A 17,646-nucleotide genomic window follows, 5' to 3' on the forward strand; every position below is an offset into this window, starting at 1 on the left:
CGTTCTGGGAACGAATCCTGCCTTTGTTCTGGACTTGCATCTTCTGGTAACAAGAGGCTGGAAGCCCTACCATGGCTCCTTCAAGGGGTCGCTTTGTATTCCACATACAGTCCTCCATTCATCCTAGGGGGCTGAGACCTCATCTTTTCTGACATAGCTTTTCTATTTTCCTCCATTGCAATGATAGAGTAGTCAGCCCTGGTTTTAAAGAGAAATTGGTGTTTAGAGAGGATTTCACCTTGAATTGCCACTTTATGTTGAAAGGATTAAGAAAGAAAAGGAAAGAAGAAATAAGAGAAAAAGAAAGGCCCCAGGAATGTTTCCAGTGGTTTTCTCACATGCCATGCATGCATTGGGATCTCTCAGGCCACGGAAGCCTCTCTACCTCCTGGGCAAGAATTGGGCTATTCGAAGCAGCCGCTGGTTAATCCCAGCAGGGGCAGAGGCAGGGGCAATGGCAGGGACCAGCTCTGTCCATCCAGCATGGGTGGAGATTCGGCTCCAGCAAGACTCCCAGGTGAAAATAGAGATGAGGTAGCCAATGCTGGCTCAGTGTGCTGAGGATTAGAGGAGGCTCTGCTGCAGAGTCTGTAATCCTGGACTAGCCTGGATTTGTCATTGGTTTAATGATGAATCTACTCCTCTCTTTGTACTTACATAGCCCAAGAATAAACAGTGACCTAGTCCCACCCTGAAAGGTATATGAAACCAAGCGAAGAGGATCCAAATATTAAATTGGAGGCCACAGAGCCAAGCCCACCTCAATGGGTTGACCAGTTACTCTGCCTTCTTCCTTTGGTCTTACCTGACTGTCTGCAATTAGCTCAGTGGTGGTGGGGGGCACAGGGGAAGGCTGTGAGCTTCAAGCCGTGGCATGTACCAAGAAGCTGTCTTGATGTTGATGACCTTGATCCCTCTGATGGAGAAGTTTGAGATCATAAAATGAGTACCTGTGATGCCTCAACAATGTGCTGGCACGTTCCATCTCCTTTTGCAAAGAACCTTCCCAGAACATAAGTGTGAAAACCCACCTGAATTGGGTGCTTTGGCTTCATGTGTAAACGTGGCAGTGCTTCACGAAGATCCCTCCCATGCACATGTGCCTTGCCCTTACTTTTAGCCTGTGGTTCTCCAGGAGAGAAATCCCTTCTTGGGAAAGGGGCTGTGTTAGACACCTTCATCTCAGGGGTTCATTGGAAGATCTATAAGCTATATGGGTCAATATTAGCCCAGCTGAATTCCTTCGTCTTTTTTTTTTTTGTGACAGGATCTCACTCTGTTGCCTAGGCTGGAGTGCAGTGGTGTGATCTCGGCTCACTGCAACCTCTGCCTCCTGGGTTCAAACAATTCTCCTGCCTCAGCCTCCCAGGTAATTGGGATTACAGACACTAGCCACCATGCACGGCTAATTTTCGTGTTTTTAGTAGAGACAGGGTTTCAACATGTTGGTCAGACTGGTCTCGAACTCCTCACCTTGTGATCTGCCTGCCTTGGCCTCCCAAAGTGCTGCAATTACAGGTGTGAGCCACTGAGCCTGGCCAGGAATTCTCTTGTCTTATAAAAATTATATTTAATTTTTAAAATAGGTATGTTTATTAAAGAAAAATTAGTTGGCTGGGCGCGGTGGCTCACACTTGTAATCCCAGCACTTTGGGAGGCTGAGGCGGGCAGATCACAAGGTCAGGAGTTTGAGACCAGCCTGGAAAACATGGTGAAAACTCATCTCTACTAAAAATACAAAAAAAAAAAAAAATTAGCTGGTCGTGGTGGTGGGCGCCTGTAACCCCAGCTACTCAGGAGGCTGAGCCAGGAGAATCGCTTGAACCCAGAAAGGTGGAGGTTGTAGTGAGCCAAGATGATGCCACTGCACTCCAGCCTGGGCAACAAGAGTAAGACTACATCTCAAAAAAAAAAAAAAAAAAAAAAAAAAAGAAAGAAAAGAAAAGAGAAATTAGCCTACAGCCATACTACCTTGAACATGTCTGATCTCGTCTGATCTCAGAAGCAAAGCAGGGTCAGGTCTGGTTAGTACTTGCATGGGAGAAAATTTAGAAAACTTACAAGAAGAAAGAGGAGAAAAAAATTACCTATGATTCTACCATCTAAACACAGCAACTCCTGTTAACAGTTTGGTATGTTCTCCAATAGGATTTCTTTCCTTCCAGAGGGTTATTTTGCCTTTTACATGGCTGTAACTGTAATATATATACAATTTTGTGCACTGGTTTTAGATTTAACATTAAATAGTAAGTGAATAGTAAATATCACTTGTTAATGGCAGCATAGTATGTCCTTAAGTTCCGTGTACTTGACACTTGGACAACTTGAACCACAAGGACTCAGTAACGGCTGAATGTCACACAGTGAGTGGGTGATGCAACCAGCCGTAGCCACCCCACCTCCCAGGTGGACTCTCATTATATTCACTGGATCTCAGTCTTTCCCTACCTTTGTCCCCACACGCGGGGTGTATACCACTGCCAGTTGCCTCCTTACATTATTGTGTTTTAACACCCTTGTCTACTTCCAGTGAGGACCACTATACCACCCGCTACAGGACACGTCCCCGGTGTGGAGGCCAGATTATCCCTGTCTATCCTGGTACCGGAAGAGACCCATAGTATCATAATAAATAACAGTATTCATGGGGCCAGGTGTGCCATGTGCTTCTCCCAACCCAACTTCCACCTCTTGCCTTAATACTAGTTTTGGAGTAAAAGAAAGGACTAACTGACCTGGCACACTGGCTCATGCCTGTAAAATCCCAACACTTTGGGAGGTCAAGGCAGGCAGATCACATGAGGTCAGGAGTTCGAGACCAGACTGACTGACCAACATGGCGAAACCCCGTCTCTACTAAAAATACACCTTGCATATTGGGAAGTGCATTAGTGGAAATACAAAGTCTTTGGAATCCAACAAACGTTGTTTCAAATGACCACATACTAGGCTTTGACACTTTAGGTGAGGTACTCAGTCATTTGGAGCTTCAATGTTCTCATCTGTGAAATGGGGATAGTGATCTTAATTTGTTTTAAGACTTGTGAAGATCAAGAGAATGTGTGAAGCAGGTAGCATAATGCCTTGTACACCCAGACTTACTACCTACCACATGTTCACCCCTCTTTCCTTGCCTGGCACAGTGCTGGTATACAGTAGGTACTCAATACATCCTACGACATTGAACTGAATTTTCATTTGGGATGGTTAGCTTGTGCCTCTTCATTTCCAGATTGGAATTGGAGTTGTGTCCTGGTCTCTGGATAAGAGCTAGGACCATACAATTAGAAGGGCTTATTCTAAGTATCGACATTTATTCTCCTGGGAGTTGCATTCCAGGCCATGTATGAGGGTTCCTTTTATTTTAATAACCAAGCTCACATTCCGTGTGTCATGTTATGGAGCTCGCAATAGCAGATACACAGCTCTGGCTGCACCACATGACACATGGCTTCTACCATAATCCTGAAGGTAGGTGTGCTCCTCATCCTTCTTTCCTGTGGCTGGCTGTGGGTGGCAGGTTTCAGGCATTTGTTTTTAACCACTGCACATCACTGCTTCTCCCTCAACGTCAGACAGGAGCAGAGCCTTCTATGTGGATTTGGAAAGATGTGTGTGGTGGGGCACTTTTCAGTAAACTCTTAGTCTAAGAAAGTTCTGGGCATAATGAAAGCAGACAGAGACAGGAAGGGCCAAACCTGCTCACTGGAGTAGAGCCTTGCAGCTTGGGGAAACCTAGTAGACCATGGGAAGCGCTCAAGGCCAGAAGAGAAAGGCAGCCGCAGCCAGGCTGGCTGGTTCCCTCAGGTCAGGAGCTGGGACTGGCGCTTTTAGGTGTCTGTGACTGAGTCAGCAGCTGAAGCCAACGGAACCTGAGGCAGTCTGTGGGCTGTGACTAAATTAGGAAGAAAAAGCCCTTGGGCTCTCCTGGGAGCTCACTGGGGCAGGTGGGCCATGGAAGGGCCTCTGGTGGGCAGCTAGAAACAGACTGGTCAAACTGACTTTCGCTTTGATTTTTTGGTGTAACTGTAGAAATGTCACACACTGGGTCTGAGTTCAGTCCCAGCAGGAGGAAAGCCCCCCGACGCCAGGGTACCCCAAGCCCCATCTCCTCCAAGGGGCTAAGTAAAATAGGAGAATCTGGTAAGCTTCAATCACTAAGTCATTTATAAGCTCACTGGGGAGTTGTGACCTTTTAAAAGGAATATACCCTATTGACTGTTTTGGGTAGGAGATTATAGTGGACACCAGACATTGCAGGTGGACATCAGCCTGTCACAGACAGGACAAATTGGAATGATGGTTGCTTTGCATCCATCATTCTAAAATCTGTGACAACAGATTTTGATTTTAGAAAATCACAAGAAGGTTCAGTTTGGTTTGAGTGTTTAAGGATTGCAGTGTGAGATTTGGAAGGAGGAAAGTAAAAAAATAAGTTGGCAGGAGAATGGTGGCTCCTAGGAAGAAAAGTTACATTTCTGAGTAATCAAACTCTGAATGAGGCCAGCTAGGGCCTTTAGCCACTTCCTCACAGAGAGGGGCTTCTTGGTTTTTTGTCGTTGTTGTTGTTGTTTTGGGTATTATACTTTCTGCAAGACTGGTTGAAGGCATTAGCCTGAAAGCACAGTTTCTCAACTGCAACACTATTGATATCTTGGGCCAAAGAATTATCTTTTGTGGTGGTTGTCTTGAGCATTGTAGGATTTTGGCAGCATCCCTGGTCTCTGCCCAGTAGATGCCAGTTGCATCCCATCACCCCCTTCAGTTCTGACAACAACCTGTTTCCAGCATTACCCTGGGGGCCAAAATCGTCCCCAGCCACTGCTTAGAGCAAAGGAGAACTCACCTTTCCTACTGAAAGGAATTGCAGTTACCACTGGGTAGGTGAGATGATGGGTCGTCTCCATTCATCTCCTGTTCCACAAAAATAAAGAAGGGCAAGTGTTTCTGGAGCTTTGCTGGTTGGGTGTCAGTTCTCTGGGGTTGTCTGATGTAGCTGTATTGCTAAGGATGTTTAGGGTATCTTCAGGACCAAATTTTCACCCGTGAAAACTCAGAGTAAAAATCAAGCAAACAAACAAGCAGACCACCACCCACAGCAGCAACAACAAAAAACAGGGAAGTAAACCAGGTGAGACGCTGGAATTTTATTAAAAATGGTCAGCGCGATCAGCCCTAGATCTCTCCTTCAGAAGTGCTCTCAGGAGGCCTGTCTGCATAGAGCTGGCTTGGGTGTTGATACGTGAAGAGGCTGAGAACATGTGGCATAAACATCGACTGATATTGTTTGCCATTTACACTCAGCATGTGTAATGCAGCAGGAATGGCTCCCAGTGGCATGTGACTGCCCTTCCAGGCGGGTATGCCGTGCTCAGGCACTGCTCTTTCTCTTTCGCTCCCTCCCTCCCTTGCTTGCATACCCCCTCCGCTGCCCCTTTCCAGACTCGGGAGAGTTTGAGTGAAGGCTTGTCATGATTGGCATGCAGAAAGCTGGTAGAATGTCATTGGAATTTTCTAGGGAAGCACATGCGCGACACCCAAAATGACTCCCGGCTTCGGTGGCCACAGGTCAGCGCGTCGTGCCAGGCACCCTGGTCTGTTTCAGAAAGGTAAGGTTGCACGACGTCATCCTACCTTTCCCCAGCACAAGGGAGAAATCAAGGTTTATTTGTTTCTTTTTTAATTCTCCAGTTCAGGCAGCACCTCTGAACATATTCTCGGCGCTGAGCGTTTGTGCATGAGTGTGCGATTTGTCTGTGTCCCCACCCCCTCCGTTTAAAAAAAAAAATTAACAAATGATTTACAACGGCGGTTTACATGTGACCTAATACAGCGCCTCATGACCCCAGTGAAATCAGCGATCCTAATGTCAGGAAGTGTCGATGCTCTTTTTACGCTGGTTACTAAACTCTTCTATAAAGAAAAGTCGCGAGGCTACTGGAAAACAGATTGCGTTATCACCAGATCTGGGAGAATGGAAGGGGATGCATTCAGAATCCCAAAACTTTATAAATGATGGACATCTCTTAAGGGTGAGGTGTTTTGTGTTAATTGCTGGAATTTGGCAGTGATGGAAAATGAACTTAAAGATGTTTGAAACATCTCGTGTCTGTTGAGTGTTGACTCATTCTGGACCAGGAGGGGAGTGCCGTGTTAAAATTCATGAGCAGGTGATATTTCGCCAAGAAACAAGCTTGAGAATGGCTTCTGAGCACCCCTGAAGTAGCTGGAATATGAATTTCAGCACCTCTTAGGGATCTTTAAGTAAAGTTAAGTGTTTAAACAAAACTATTTTCATTGTTGCCAAGCAAGCAAGCAAGTCTATAAACTTCTGTCGTGCGGTTCAGGGCACAAATTTGGACATGGATATGATGGTCTGTTAGCAGACTCAAGCACAACCGAACATGACTCACCTCATTTCTCTATCTGATGCAATTACAAGTAGCTTCAACACACGTGGTAGAGGAATACTAGTTTTCTGCTTGCAAGTGTGTAAAAGCAAATCCACACTCATAAAACAGCACGGACGGGGTATCTTATATCATGGAAGTTTTTTTTAACCTTAAAAATATCTTTTATGTAGCTTTGCCATTGGTGCCATTGGTTTCTGCCTTATATGCATTGGAATCTTTTCTTTCTTGCAATTCTGAGATGTGAGAAAACTGAAGGGGAGAGGGTTAATATGTTCACACACTTGCCCCCCCCACATGCTTATGCTAACAGCTGCCATGTATGATTTTTGTGGAATTTGATATTTCGAATGAAATGACTTCCTTATTTTCCATAGTAATATAATAATCAATTTTACCATAGAGAACAGTGTACATGTCAAGCCTTGGCTGCTTCTAATTAGCAATGGATGGGGTAGCTGGGGAAAGGGCAGGAGAGCAGTTTCAAGTAAAAAAAAAATCAGTCTTCAAGCTTTAACCATTCTTTCTGGCCTCAGCCAAGGCAGTTTTCAATCTGCTTGGATCTTAATTAACCACAGGTTTAGTTTGTGGTGTTCTAAGAAAATATCTAGAATGGCACGTGCAAATGTGATGAAGATGGGCCTGTGTATCTAACTGTTGTAGGGTTGTCTTTTATCTCTACTCTGCAGTAACTTTCTTATGGCCACAGCTTTGTAAGATAGAGGCAAAAGCCAAAAGTAAGGCACATATAATATTCTCTGCCTTGGGCGACATCTATGTTTTGTTGGCTGTAGTCAAGAAAGGTATGTGTCTTAAGGTACCAGAAACTTCCATCCATTTTGGGAAAGAGATATTTTTCTCAATACATAGTTGTATGGCTTATTTACAAAGCCCCAATCTTAATGTTCTCATTTAATCTAAGGAATGTAAAGGAATGAAACTGTGCACATTCCCAAAACACACACGGAAACATATACCATGTCCTTCAAAAGGAAACAGAGTATTCTGGTAAGACCTACATTCCCACATGCTTAAGACAGTCATAATTTCAAGTCAGTTAAATGACTATTTGTTCAGTGCCTCTAATTTGCCCAGTGCTGAGTCACATAGGCACTTGGGTGTTTGAAAGATTCTAGGATGTGGATGATGTCCTCAAGGTGCTTATAATTTAGAAGGCAAAACTCCTCCCCTGGCAAACCTCATCTGGCTTTCTGCAGCAGAAACGTATGTGCTCTCTGGGGGAAATCTTGTTGCAAAAAATATTTATTGAATTGCATGAAAAGGTGCATGAATAGAGCTAAGAAATATTTTTAGCTCTATTGTGTTTGACTCTTTGTGGACTTGTGACCCTTTGTGGACTTGTAAAAATTTCAGTGTTTATTCTTCAGGATCAGTTAAGACAAAAGGTCATGCTGTTTGGAGTGACAAAAAATGGCTTGTGGAACCCAAAGTAATAAAGAACAGATTGATTCTATTCTTTTATAGATTGGTAATTCTTAGACTTTGATGCACAATTTTTCTCCTGGGGAGCTATTACTATTACAAATTCCAATGCCTCGGTTGAGTCCATCTCTGGAGGTGGGACTCAAGCCCCAGTACTTTTTAAAACTTCCCAAGTAATTCCTAAATGCCACCAAGTTTGAGATCTAGTGATAGAGATGACTTTATCAACAACCTTTTTTTGGTTGTTTATTTGTTTTTTTTAGCCTAAGCCTTCTAGAGTGAGTTTTGGAATGGGCTTTTTATAATAATGGAGGTGGGTGTTGACTAAAGAGCTTTCAGCCTTCTGGAAGCTCACCCTCTGTTCTCTGCACTAGTGAACTCAGTGTGGATGGAGGTATGCTTTCTCCCTTTCCAACAAACCTGGTAATATGACGCCAAGTCAATCACTCAACCATCTACGTTACCTAAGGTTTCCTGAACCTTGAGTGTTTTTATTACAGGAGCCCAAATGTTCTGAAAATCTTGATTATGTCTCTTAAGGGAAGGTAGTTATACAATTAATTACATGTGCCTCTTGAAATTATTTTTACATTGTCTGAAACCCCCATGGAAAAGGAAGTCCATTATTGGTGTACTTGCAGCTAGTAGAAGTAGCTCATTAAAATACAGGGGTTACTCAATTCCTGATAACTCACTATAGATTTTTTTTCCAGACAGGGTCTTGCTCACTCACCCAGGCTGGAGTGCAGTGGTGCTATCACAGCTCACTGTAACCTCAAAACCCAGGGCTCAAGTGATCCTCCCACCTGAACCTCCCAAGTAGCTGGGATTACAGTTGTGCACCACCATGCCTGGCCAATTTAAAGATTTTTTTTAGAGACAGGATCTCTCTATGTTGCCCCGGCTGGTCTCGAACTCCTGACCTCAAGTGATCCTTCTGCCATGGCCTCCCAAAGTGCTAGGATTACAGGTGTGAGGCCACTGCCCCCAGCCACCTCACCATAGATTCTTAGAGTTGGAAAGTATTTTCAAAATATTCTAGTGCCGTGGTTCTCAAAGTGCAGCATCAGCCTCACCTGGACTTGTTAGAAATGTACATGTTCAAGCTCCACCCCCAGATCTTCTGAGTCAGACACAGAGATGAGGGTGTGGGTGGTGGTGAGGGGTGGGCCCAGCATCTGTGTTTTAGGAAGTTCTTCTCTCCGGGTGCCCACCAAAATTTGAATTACTGCTGTTATTTCATCTTGTCAGAAACTAAGATACTTCAGTCCTGGGATCTGTCTCTGCACTATGGCCAGATCATCCTAACTTTTCTATGCGTCATGAATAACTGCCTTAAGAAAACACCCACCATCCTAAAATCATAAGGTATAAAGAAACCTTAAATGTTGTCTCATCTGACTCTCCCATTTCACAGATGAGAAAACTAAGATCAATAGGGTGACATGAAGTCAATAAGATGTAGAGTCACTGGTGACATTGCTTTTGGTCTACTTATAACCAAACACTCCTCCTCCCACACTGGCCCACATTGCCTCTCCAGTTTCATGTGGACTTCTAGTATTTGGCATAAATCACATCAGTTAAAATGTCTAGGTTAGTCGACAGGCAACTCTAGAAAAAGACCAACTATTTAAGAATTTTAATTCTTTAAAATTATTCCAAAATTATTTAATTTCAAATTGGCTTGAATTTTATAACCGTCTTTGTACATTTAATAGGAAAAAATCTCAGTGGTGTAAACTGCTGGAAAGAAAATTCACAGAACATGGGGGCCACTCCTGGAACATAGATTTCATCCCAGCATCATGTGGATTAGGCACTAACAGCGCCTCAGAGGCACACACTGAAATTACATTTTCTTCAGATTTAGTTAAAAGGAAAAATGTGACAAGAAGTCTGTTTGTTGAATACTTTAAAATTTTATACTTGATGTAGTTGGTGATATTTATGTAATTTTGTCAGTGTTCAAAGACTGAATCTAATCCACATTTTCTGCAGAGCTTCATCTTTCAAAACATTGTAGCAATACACAGGGAACATTTAGCCAAGAAAACGAACAGAGAATGCACAGCTATTATCTACATACACACATACATGTGTGTCCATGGATACATACACACATACAGGCGTGTCCATGGATAATTTTTTTTTGTTTTTTTTGTGGGTTTTTTTGAGACAGAGTCTGGCTCTGTTGCCCAGGCTGGAGTGCCGTGGTGTGATCTCAGCGATTCTCCTGCCTCAGCCTCCCGAGTAGGTGGGACTACAGGCGTGCACCACTATGCCTGGCTAATTTTTGTATTTTTTTTTTTAGTGGAGACCAGGTTTCGCTATGTTGGTCAGGCTGCTCTAGAACTCCTGACCTCAAGTGATCTGCCTGCCTCACCGTCCCAAAGTGCTGGGATTACATGTGTGAGCCACCATGCCTAGCCCATTGAATAGAAGTGTTTATTGGTTCCACACACCTACCGTGTGCCAGGTATTGTGATGTGGTGTGGGACACATATAGTTCCTATCTTCGAATGATCATGGAACAGTGGGGAAGTCAGGCAAGTGCTTCAGTAGACAATTATGAGAGCAGGTGGTGGAGTTAGAAGAGAGTACAATTGAGGTTAATGGAGCAGAAGGGCATTCTGAAGATCATGAAAGGGACATCAGTGCGTACTAGATGGGAGCAGAAACCAGAGAAGGCTGCCTGGAGGAGGTGTCCTATGAACTACATTTCAAAGGATAGTAGATGTCTAGGTGAGGGGGAGTAGGGAGGAGGTTGTGCAGGGAGAGGGGCCAGTATATGCCAAGACATCAATGCTCATGTGTACATTGTCGATCACTGGGGCAGGACTGATCTATAAATCCCTATATATTTCCTTTGTGTGTATAAACATTAGCAATTTGGTTTTTTAGAGAATTTTGTATAGCAGTTTTAAAATATACATTTTGAAAAGCTCATTTTTCCATTACAAAAGACTCAGATGTTTCCAAGAAAAATTTCTCAGTTGAGCGGTCACCAGATCTTATGTTACCGAGAAAATGGAAAGATTTCCCCTAACCCCAGAAGTCAAACCAGCTTCCTCAATTGGAGCCTGCACAAAACCAATTAATTTTTGCCCAGTGTGGATTTTCTTAATCATTGTATCTCAGACAAACCAATTCCTGTCCTAAGTGGATTCGAGCCACATTTCACTCTGAAAGTTGTGGGTCCATCTGGGAAATGTCTTTGTAGAGGAGAGAATTTTATAATAAGGTATTTTTGGTATTTCATTTACTAAATCTTCAGGGATATAGGTAAGAGAGTCTCTGTGCTGAACTGACTGCCCAACAGAATAAGGTTAGAGGGAATGAAATTGTTTCATGCTGGCTGGCCTGCAACACATGCCTCTGAACGAAGCCGTATACAGTCATGGGTTGCATAACGATGTTCTGGTCAACAACAGATAGCATATACAATGGTGGTCCCATAAGATTATAATACTGAATTTTTACTGTACTTGTCTAGGTTTAAACATATTTAGATATGCACAAATACTCACCATTGTGTTCCAGTTGCCTCCAGCATTCAGTACAGGAACATGTTGTTTAAGTTTGTAGACTAGGAGCAATAGGGTATATCATGTAGCTTAGGTGTGTAGTAGGCTACGCCATTTGGTTTGTGTATGTACACTCTATGGTGTTCACATGACAAGATTGCCTAACAACACATTTCTCAAGACATGTCTCCATTGTTATATATGGATATATATAATCTCCATTGTTATATATACATGACTGTATATATAACAATGGTTTCTTTAAAAGCATTCCCAGAAGTGGCCAGGTGCAGAAATAGCTTAATTTGTGAGCAAGGATAATGATAGCTAATATCATGATCATGCTTTCCAGAGCCCCTGAATATCATGTTTGATCTTCGCAGTGAGTGGAACAGACACTACGATCTCCATTTGACAGATGAGGAAATGAAACCTTAGAGCTATCAGATTCCAAAGGTGAAGAGACCTTGGAGATCCTTTCATCCAGCTTTCTCATTTTACAAAAAAAAACTCCCTGAGATCCAGGGAAACGAACTGACCTAGGATCCCACAGGGAGTAAATAAGGGCTGTTGGGCCAGGCCTGGGTTTTCTGATTTCTAGCTCCCTGATTTTGCACTCCATCGCACTGTTCTCCATCTTCAGTGTGTTACAGGAAACTTGGTAGGTTATGCATTCGTTCTTAAGGAGAAATCTTGTTGATATCAGTCCTATGCACTATTTTATAAACACACACATGTGGGAAAAGTCCCTTATTTTCCTGTTTTTTTCTATGTGTAGATACAGACGGACACACAGACAGATACACACACCGCATGTGGATGTCACTGGGGAGATGAGGGTGGGATTGGACTTAGTAGAGTCTCAAAGGGGACTTCAACTTTGTCTGTCAAATACTCTTTTATTAAAAAATTTTGAAGCAAAATACCATCACAGTAGCATTTGTTCATTTTGGATAATGGGCACTGAATTCATAGGTGTTTGTTTTCCTCTTCATATTTCTGTATTTTACAGTTTTCAAAAGAAAACCAAATATGGATATTAAAAATAAATTCTCACCTACAATACCATACCCTTATTTTATAAAAATAAAGCATATTTTAAAGAAAGGAAAATGGTTCAGAAGGAAGGAAAGAAAACTATACTATGGTTCTCATTAGTTAAGTTGACATTAATCCTCTCTTTGCTTTAGGTCTTTCCTGTGATGACACTAGCAGAATGTGTATGATTTTCTCTGCATTTGCTGCAGGATCAGTTCTTTGTGGCAGGTTTTGAGTCCCTCTAATAAGTCCAGCAGGAAAGGCAGGCCTCTCGTGTCAGTTCTAAACCCACCAGCTGCCCCATTGTGACTGCATAGTCCCCTGGCTGTGAGAATATGCTCTGCCTGATAAGCATCGTACAGAGCACGATGGACTGAAAGCCCAGGGATCTGGTGCCAAACATGTTAGTTAAACTCATGCCCAAAGGCAGTAGGCCCAGAAAAGTGGTTTTTGGAGCTCCCTTTAATGAATGTGTAAACAGAGGATAGAATATTGACCTTAATAGTTTAAAAACCCTCCTTCAAGTCCCAGTCAAGTCCCTTATTCACTGGATGACCTCACATGGTTCATCGGATCTTTCTTGGCCTCAGTCTTCTTACTATAGACTGGAAATGGTCATATTTGACTTAGCTGTCCATATGGCTGTTCTGGAGATGAAACAGCTAATGAAGTGAGAACACTTATTAACACACCGACTGAAAAACACAAAACAAAAGAGAGATGATAGGATTACTATTGCTGTTATGAATCAGTCCAAGAGGTGTCATGGTGATATGAATCATCATATGGTAATGTCATGACTAAGGGCCAAACACAGAATAGCAGCATTGACCTAGCAGTCTCAAAATTAGTCACAGAGGCCAAGCTACTGAAGACCCAGCAGCCCTATTGTTATCAAGAAAGAGCACTATCCAAAAAGTGTGTGGCCTCATCTTCTCCTTGCAAAGAGGAAATTCATCTGGTATATGTTGATAGGCGTGTATCACACCACTGCCACTCCATCAGTCCTGAGGACAGAGGCAGCCTGCATTCTAGTCCCAGCTTTTCTCTGTCTCGGTGTGTGACTTGGGCTGATTCACAGAGGACGCCAACTTCATTGGCTTTTGCGGTTTTTTGTTTGGGTTTGTTTTGTGTGCTTGTTTTTTGTTTTGTTTTGTTTTTGTCTGTAGAATGAGTGAGTTAAACTAAATTGTCTCTAAGGCCTCACCTTGCTCTTCAAATTTGTGATCACTAGCTAGAGTTTGAACTTTAACCCCAGTATGACTGTTGTGTTATCTTTGTCACCTTTGTAACCTGGCATTCAGGGATGTCCCTCTAGTTCATATCGTGACCTAGCTTCTGAAAGCATTATAGCAGAGTTGAGAATTTTTGATCTAGGAAAGATAAATATTAAAAGGAAATTCTCACCTACAATACCTTAAATAAGGAATATTTTAAAGAAAAATGGTTCAGAAGGAAGGAAAACTATAATGTAGGTCTTGTTAAGTTGACATTAATCCTCTCTTTGCTTTAAGTCTCTCCTGTGTTGACACTAGCGGAATGTGTCATAGAGGCATGGAAAGATCATAAAATCTCAACTCTACTCTAAAGATGTGACCTTGAGCATTGCATTTTTTTGGCCACACCTTTATAGTGTGGTCATACCTAGAAAACATTTTCTTGCCTGGTCATGAGCCCTCTTACCTTGATTACTTTCTATATTTTAGCACAAAAGAAGAAATGGCACAGTCGCCACTCAGCCAGTTGCACTGGAAGTGAATTTAAATTCCTGCACTGGTTATCTTGGAAGATACTGTGCTTATTGCAAATGTGGCCGGTTGCATGAGTTTAGGCACCACCGTGCTCTGGACTGTGGTTCTTGGTTCCTGCTTCTGGATGACTGGACAGTAGCAGGAAAGAGTCTGCTGATACATCTACACACATTCACTCTATTGCATTTCAGCTGTGTGCTTGTTATTCCACAGCCCCTTAAGTCCTGGTTCCCTAAGCAGATGTTAAGACTCTCTTGGATCCCTCAAACCCCATCCCCATGCCTGCTCCCTCCTCTCTCAGCAGTTGTCCACTCCTTATCTTCTAATCCTCTTTTCTCCCTACGATGATGATAGTGACCCTGTAGCTCCAACTACTGGGTCCTCACAGTCAGTCCACTCCTGCAGAGGAAACTGGAGGGTGACCAGGAACCTTCAAGTCAATGTGGGCCACAGAAAGGAACCGTTTTTAAAAGCTGGTTAAATGCTGGTGGTTTATGTAGACTGGCTTTCTTTAAACAAATAAAGGAAATGCATTGCTTCATGTCCAGCAAAGTCCAGGGTGGATTCAGGAGAAGGTGGCTCAAGGCATTCCTCGGAGGTCATCAAGGAGCTGCCTGTTCCTCTGTCTTCAGGCCAGCATCTTCTGACTTGGCTTTATTCTCAAGCAGGCTGTCATTAAGTGATGGCTTAACAACAATTTTGTAACCGTGGCATGACAGAGAATCATGCCTGATAGCTCCAGCAAAGTATCAGAGAGTCTTCCCCCTTGAGCCAATCACTGTAGCCAGAGGGATGTGGTTCTTGGATTAGCCAGGTCTGAGACATATTGCATAGGCCCCTATTCGTGCAGAATTCACCCCTGACTACATTCCTAGAGGGTCTTTGGATGTTTGGTTCGATGGTCTGTACTCTGGGGGGATCAATTCATACCAGCAAGATCCAATCAGCCCCTACACCTACCACCACCTCTCTAGTGGAAGCTGCTTTTGCATCTAATTGTCTTGGGAACTGTGTTGGTTTTCTCTTGCTGCTGTAAGAAATTGCCACAAATTTAGTGGCTTATAATAACATACATGTATCATCTTACGGTTCTTGAGGTCAGAAGTCCAAAACCAGCCTCACTGGACTACAGTCAAGGTGTTAGTTCCTTCTGGAGGCTCAAAGGGACAATCTGTTTCCTTGTCTTTTCTAGTTTCTAAGAGGCTACCTGCATTTCTTTGGCTCATGGCCCCTTCCTCCATCTTCAAAGCCAGCGGCAAAGCGTCTTCTCTCCTCCCTGACTTCTGTTTCCACACTTATATCTTCTCACTGACTCTGATCCTCCTGCTTCCATCTTAGAAGGACTCTTGTGATTACATTGGGCATACCAAATTCAGAAATTCAGATAATCAAGATCTTTAATTCAATCACATCTCCAAAGTCCCCTTTACCATGTAAGATAACATATTCACAGCCTCTGTGGGTTAGAATGTGGACATTTTCAGGGCATCATTATTCAGCCTCTTGCAGGGATTATCCACTCAATTTAAAAACCTGGACTTAGACAGAGAAAGAGTGGACTGAAGCTCCTGCACTGGAGTGGGGAATTGTAGATAGTCCTCTAGGAAGGTGACTTTGTACCTGCTTGTAGGTTTAGTTATTCACAACAGCAAAATTTATTTGCTTCTTGGGTGTATTTAGATTGTCCTTTTTGAGCTGTTTGTGGGTTTTTCTCCACAGAATTGTGTACTCATAAAAGAGGTGTCCATATTGCCTCAAAGCCACCAGGTTCTGATGAGCCATACCCATTATCTTCCTTCTTCATTTTGTTCACGGCAATTACTTTGTGCCCATCAAGTGGGAGGCAGTGTGCTGAGGAAATACAAGATTCTCCAAGACATACTCCCTTCTCTTGTGGAACTTATGTCTAATGGAGTAGAAAGGCACGCACGCAATTATTTTTAACCCAAGGCGCAGGATGTGCTAAGTGATATAAAAGTGACAAACTAAAGAGTGGGAAGACAGCAGGAGACATCAGTTCCAGCTTCCAGGGGTGTCAGATCATGCACCCCAATTCTTGGTTCAGAAATATGATCACTATATGCACCTGAATTTCAGATTAACTATTGCAGGCTAAGAATTTTAGGGCTTTAAAAAATAGTATGATGTGTTTTTTCTTCTTTGTCTAGGGTGTTTGGATCAAAACAGGTGCTCAGCTCTGATGATTCATGTGAAATCACTTCTACTCAAGGTTGACTAAAGTTGAGAATGATGAAAATTTTCTAGTCAAAGCAAAAGTTAGGAAGAAAACCTGGTTAGTTTTCTTGTTTTTTGCAGAATCTGAATGGGTTAACTTCTGTAACCTGGGTCATACTCTGAAAAGGACAGGTTTCCCATGGCTGACCTGCAAATACCCAGCGTGGCTGGCTTTCCTAGTTGAAAAGCTAACTCTTCCTCACATGTCCTTTCAGGGGCACAGGGGAATCTCTACTGAGAGCTCTCTCCTGCCCAGAATGCAATTTTAGAAAATACAGCTGACTTCTCTGGGAAAAACAAAACCAACCTTGTCTTACTCTGGTCATGGAAACCAACTTGGCACCTCATTATCGCCTTGTTAGCAAGAACAGGCTGCATGATGGACAAACCTGGGAGGAAGAGTTGGCCCTGTGTGGTCAGGGTTTTCAGTTAAGCTTAATTGCTCTTCTAAAGCTCAGCTACTTAATATTACACAAGTCGAAATTTATCATCAGACTCCTCTTCCTTCCGTATTCGTGCCTACATAGACATTGGTGCCTCCCCATTCTGCTGCTGTTGAATTTGTGCTGGGTCATCAAAGGATCCCCAAGGCTTGTTTGCAACCAGCTCGACTCCCCAAAGGAGAACAGGGCTGTAACTACCTTTAGCTCTGAGCGCCCCCTTCCCCCAAGGCTTGTTTGCAACCAGCTCGACTCCCCAAAGGAGAACAGGGCTGTAACTACCTTTAGCTCTGAGCGCCCCCTTCCCCCATATTTTAAAATGCAGCCAGCCTGTTCTGCCCTTGGAGCATAGCAGGGCTGCTGGCTGGGGAAGGTGGTGCCTTTTTAACATCTTATAGGCAATTTTTGATTTTTTCATGCAAATGGGAAAGAATAACAAAGGTATTTTATCTGGCTCTCAAATGTGCTTTGTACTTACGTTTAAATGTGGGTGTGCCTGACGTTCTGGGAACTCCCTTCCAACAAGAGTGTGGCAGCTTATGTCACTTGCCCTTTTCCTCCTCACCTGAGCTAGCCCCCAGCCTAAGTGTCCAACAACAGATGAACAGATCTCATTTTTGTTTCATTATCATTGCATTTTTACTGTACAGAACCTGTGACAGTAGAGACTAAGGTGTCCCAGTTATGCAGCGTCTACCCTGTACTGCCTAAGCATGCTTATTGTACAGCATGCATTGTCCATGGCAACCCCAATTTCCAATTTTCCATTCCCCTTCTTCCCATTCAAATGTCCTAGAATTCC

At 43.1% G+C, this 17,646-nt stretch overlaps 1 protein-coding gene across 3 annotated transcripts in view; it reads left to right on the plus strand.

Annotated features, from left to right (window-relative positions):
• Window positions 1-17,646, plus strand: part of RBM20 (RNA binding motif protein 20) — a 194,572-nt gene that overhangs the window by 116,938 nt on the left and 59,988 nt on the right. Inside the window, exon 1 of one of the 3 annotated variants that reach the window (XM_010370324.2) lies at window positions 5,414-5,609. The exons of the other annotated variants lie outside the window; for them this stretch is intronic. Coding sequence (XP_010368626.2) covers window positions 5,527-5,609 — 83 coding nt within the window. The 5' untranslated portion in view covers window positions 5,414-5,526. Of the gene's footprint in view, window positions 1-5,413; window positions 5,610-17,646 lie in introns of those variants that run through there. 3 annotated transcript variants of the gene reach the window in all.

The sequence above is a fragment of the Rhinopithecus roxellana genome, chromosome 11, assembly GCF_007565055.1.
Source record: "Rhinopithecus roxellana isolate Shanxi Qingling chromosome 11, ASM756505v1, whole genome shotgun sequence".
Lineage (NCBI taxonomy): Eukaryota > Metazoa > Chordata > Mammalia > Primates > Cercopithecidae > Rhinopithecus > Rhinopithecus roxellana.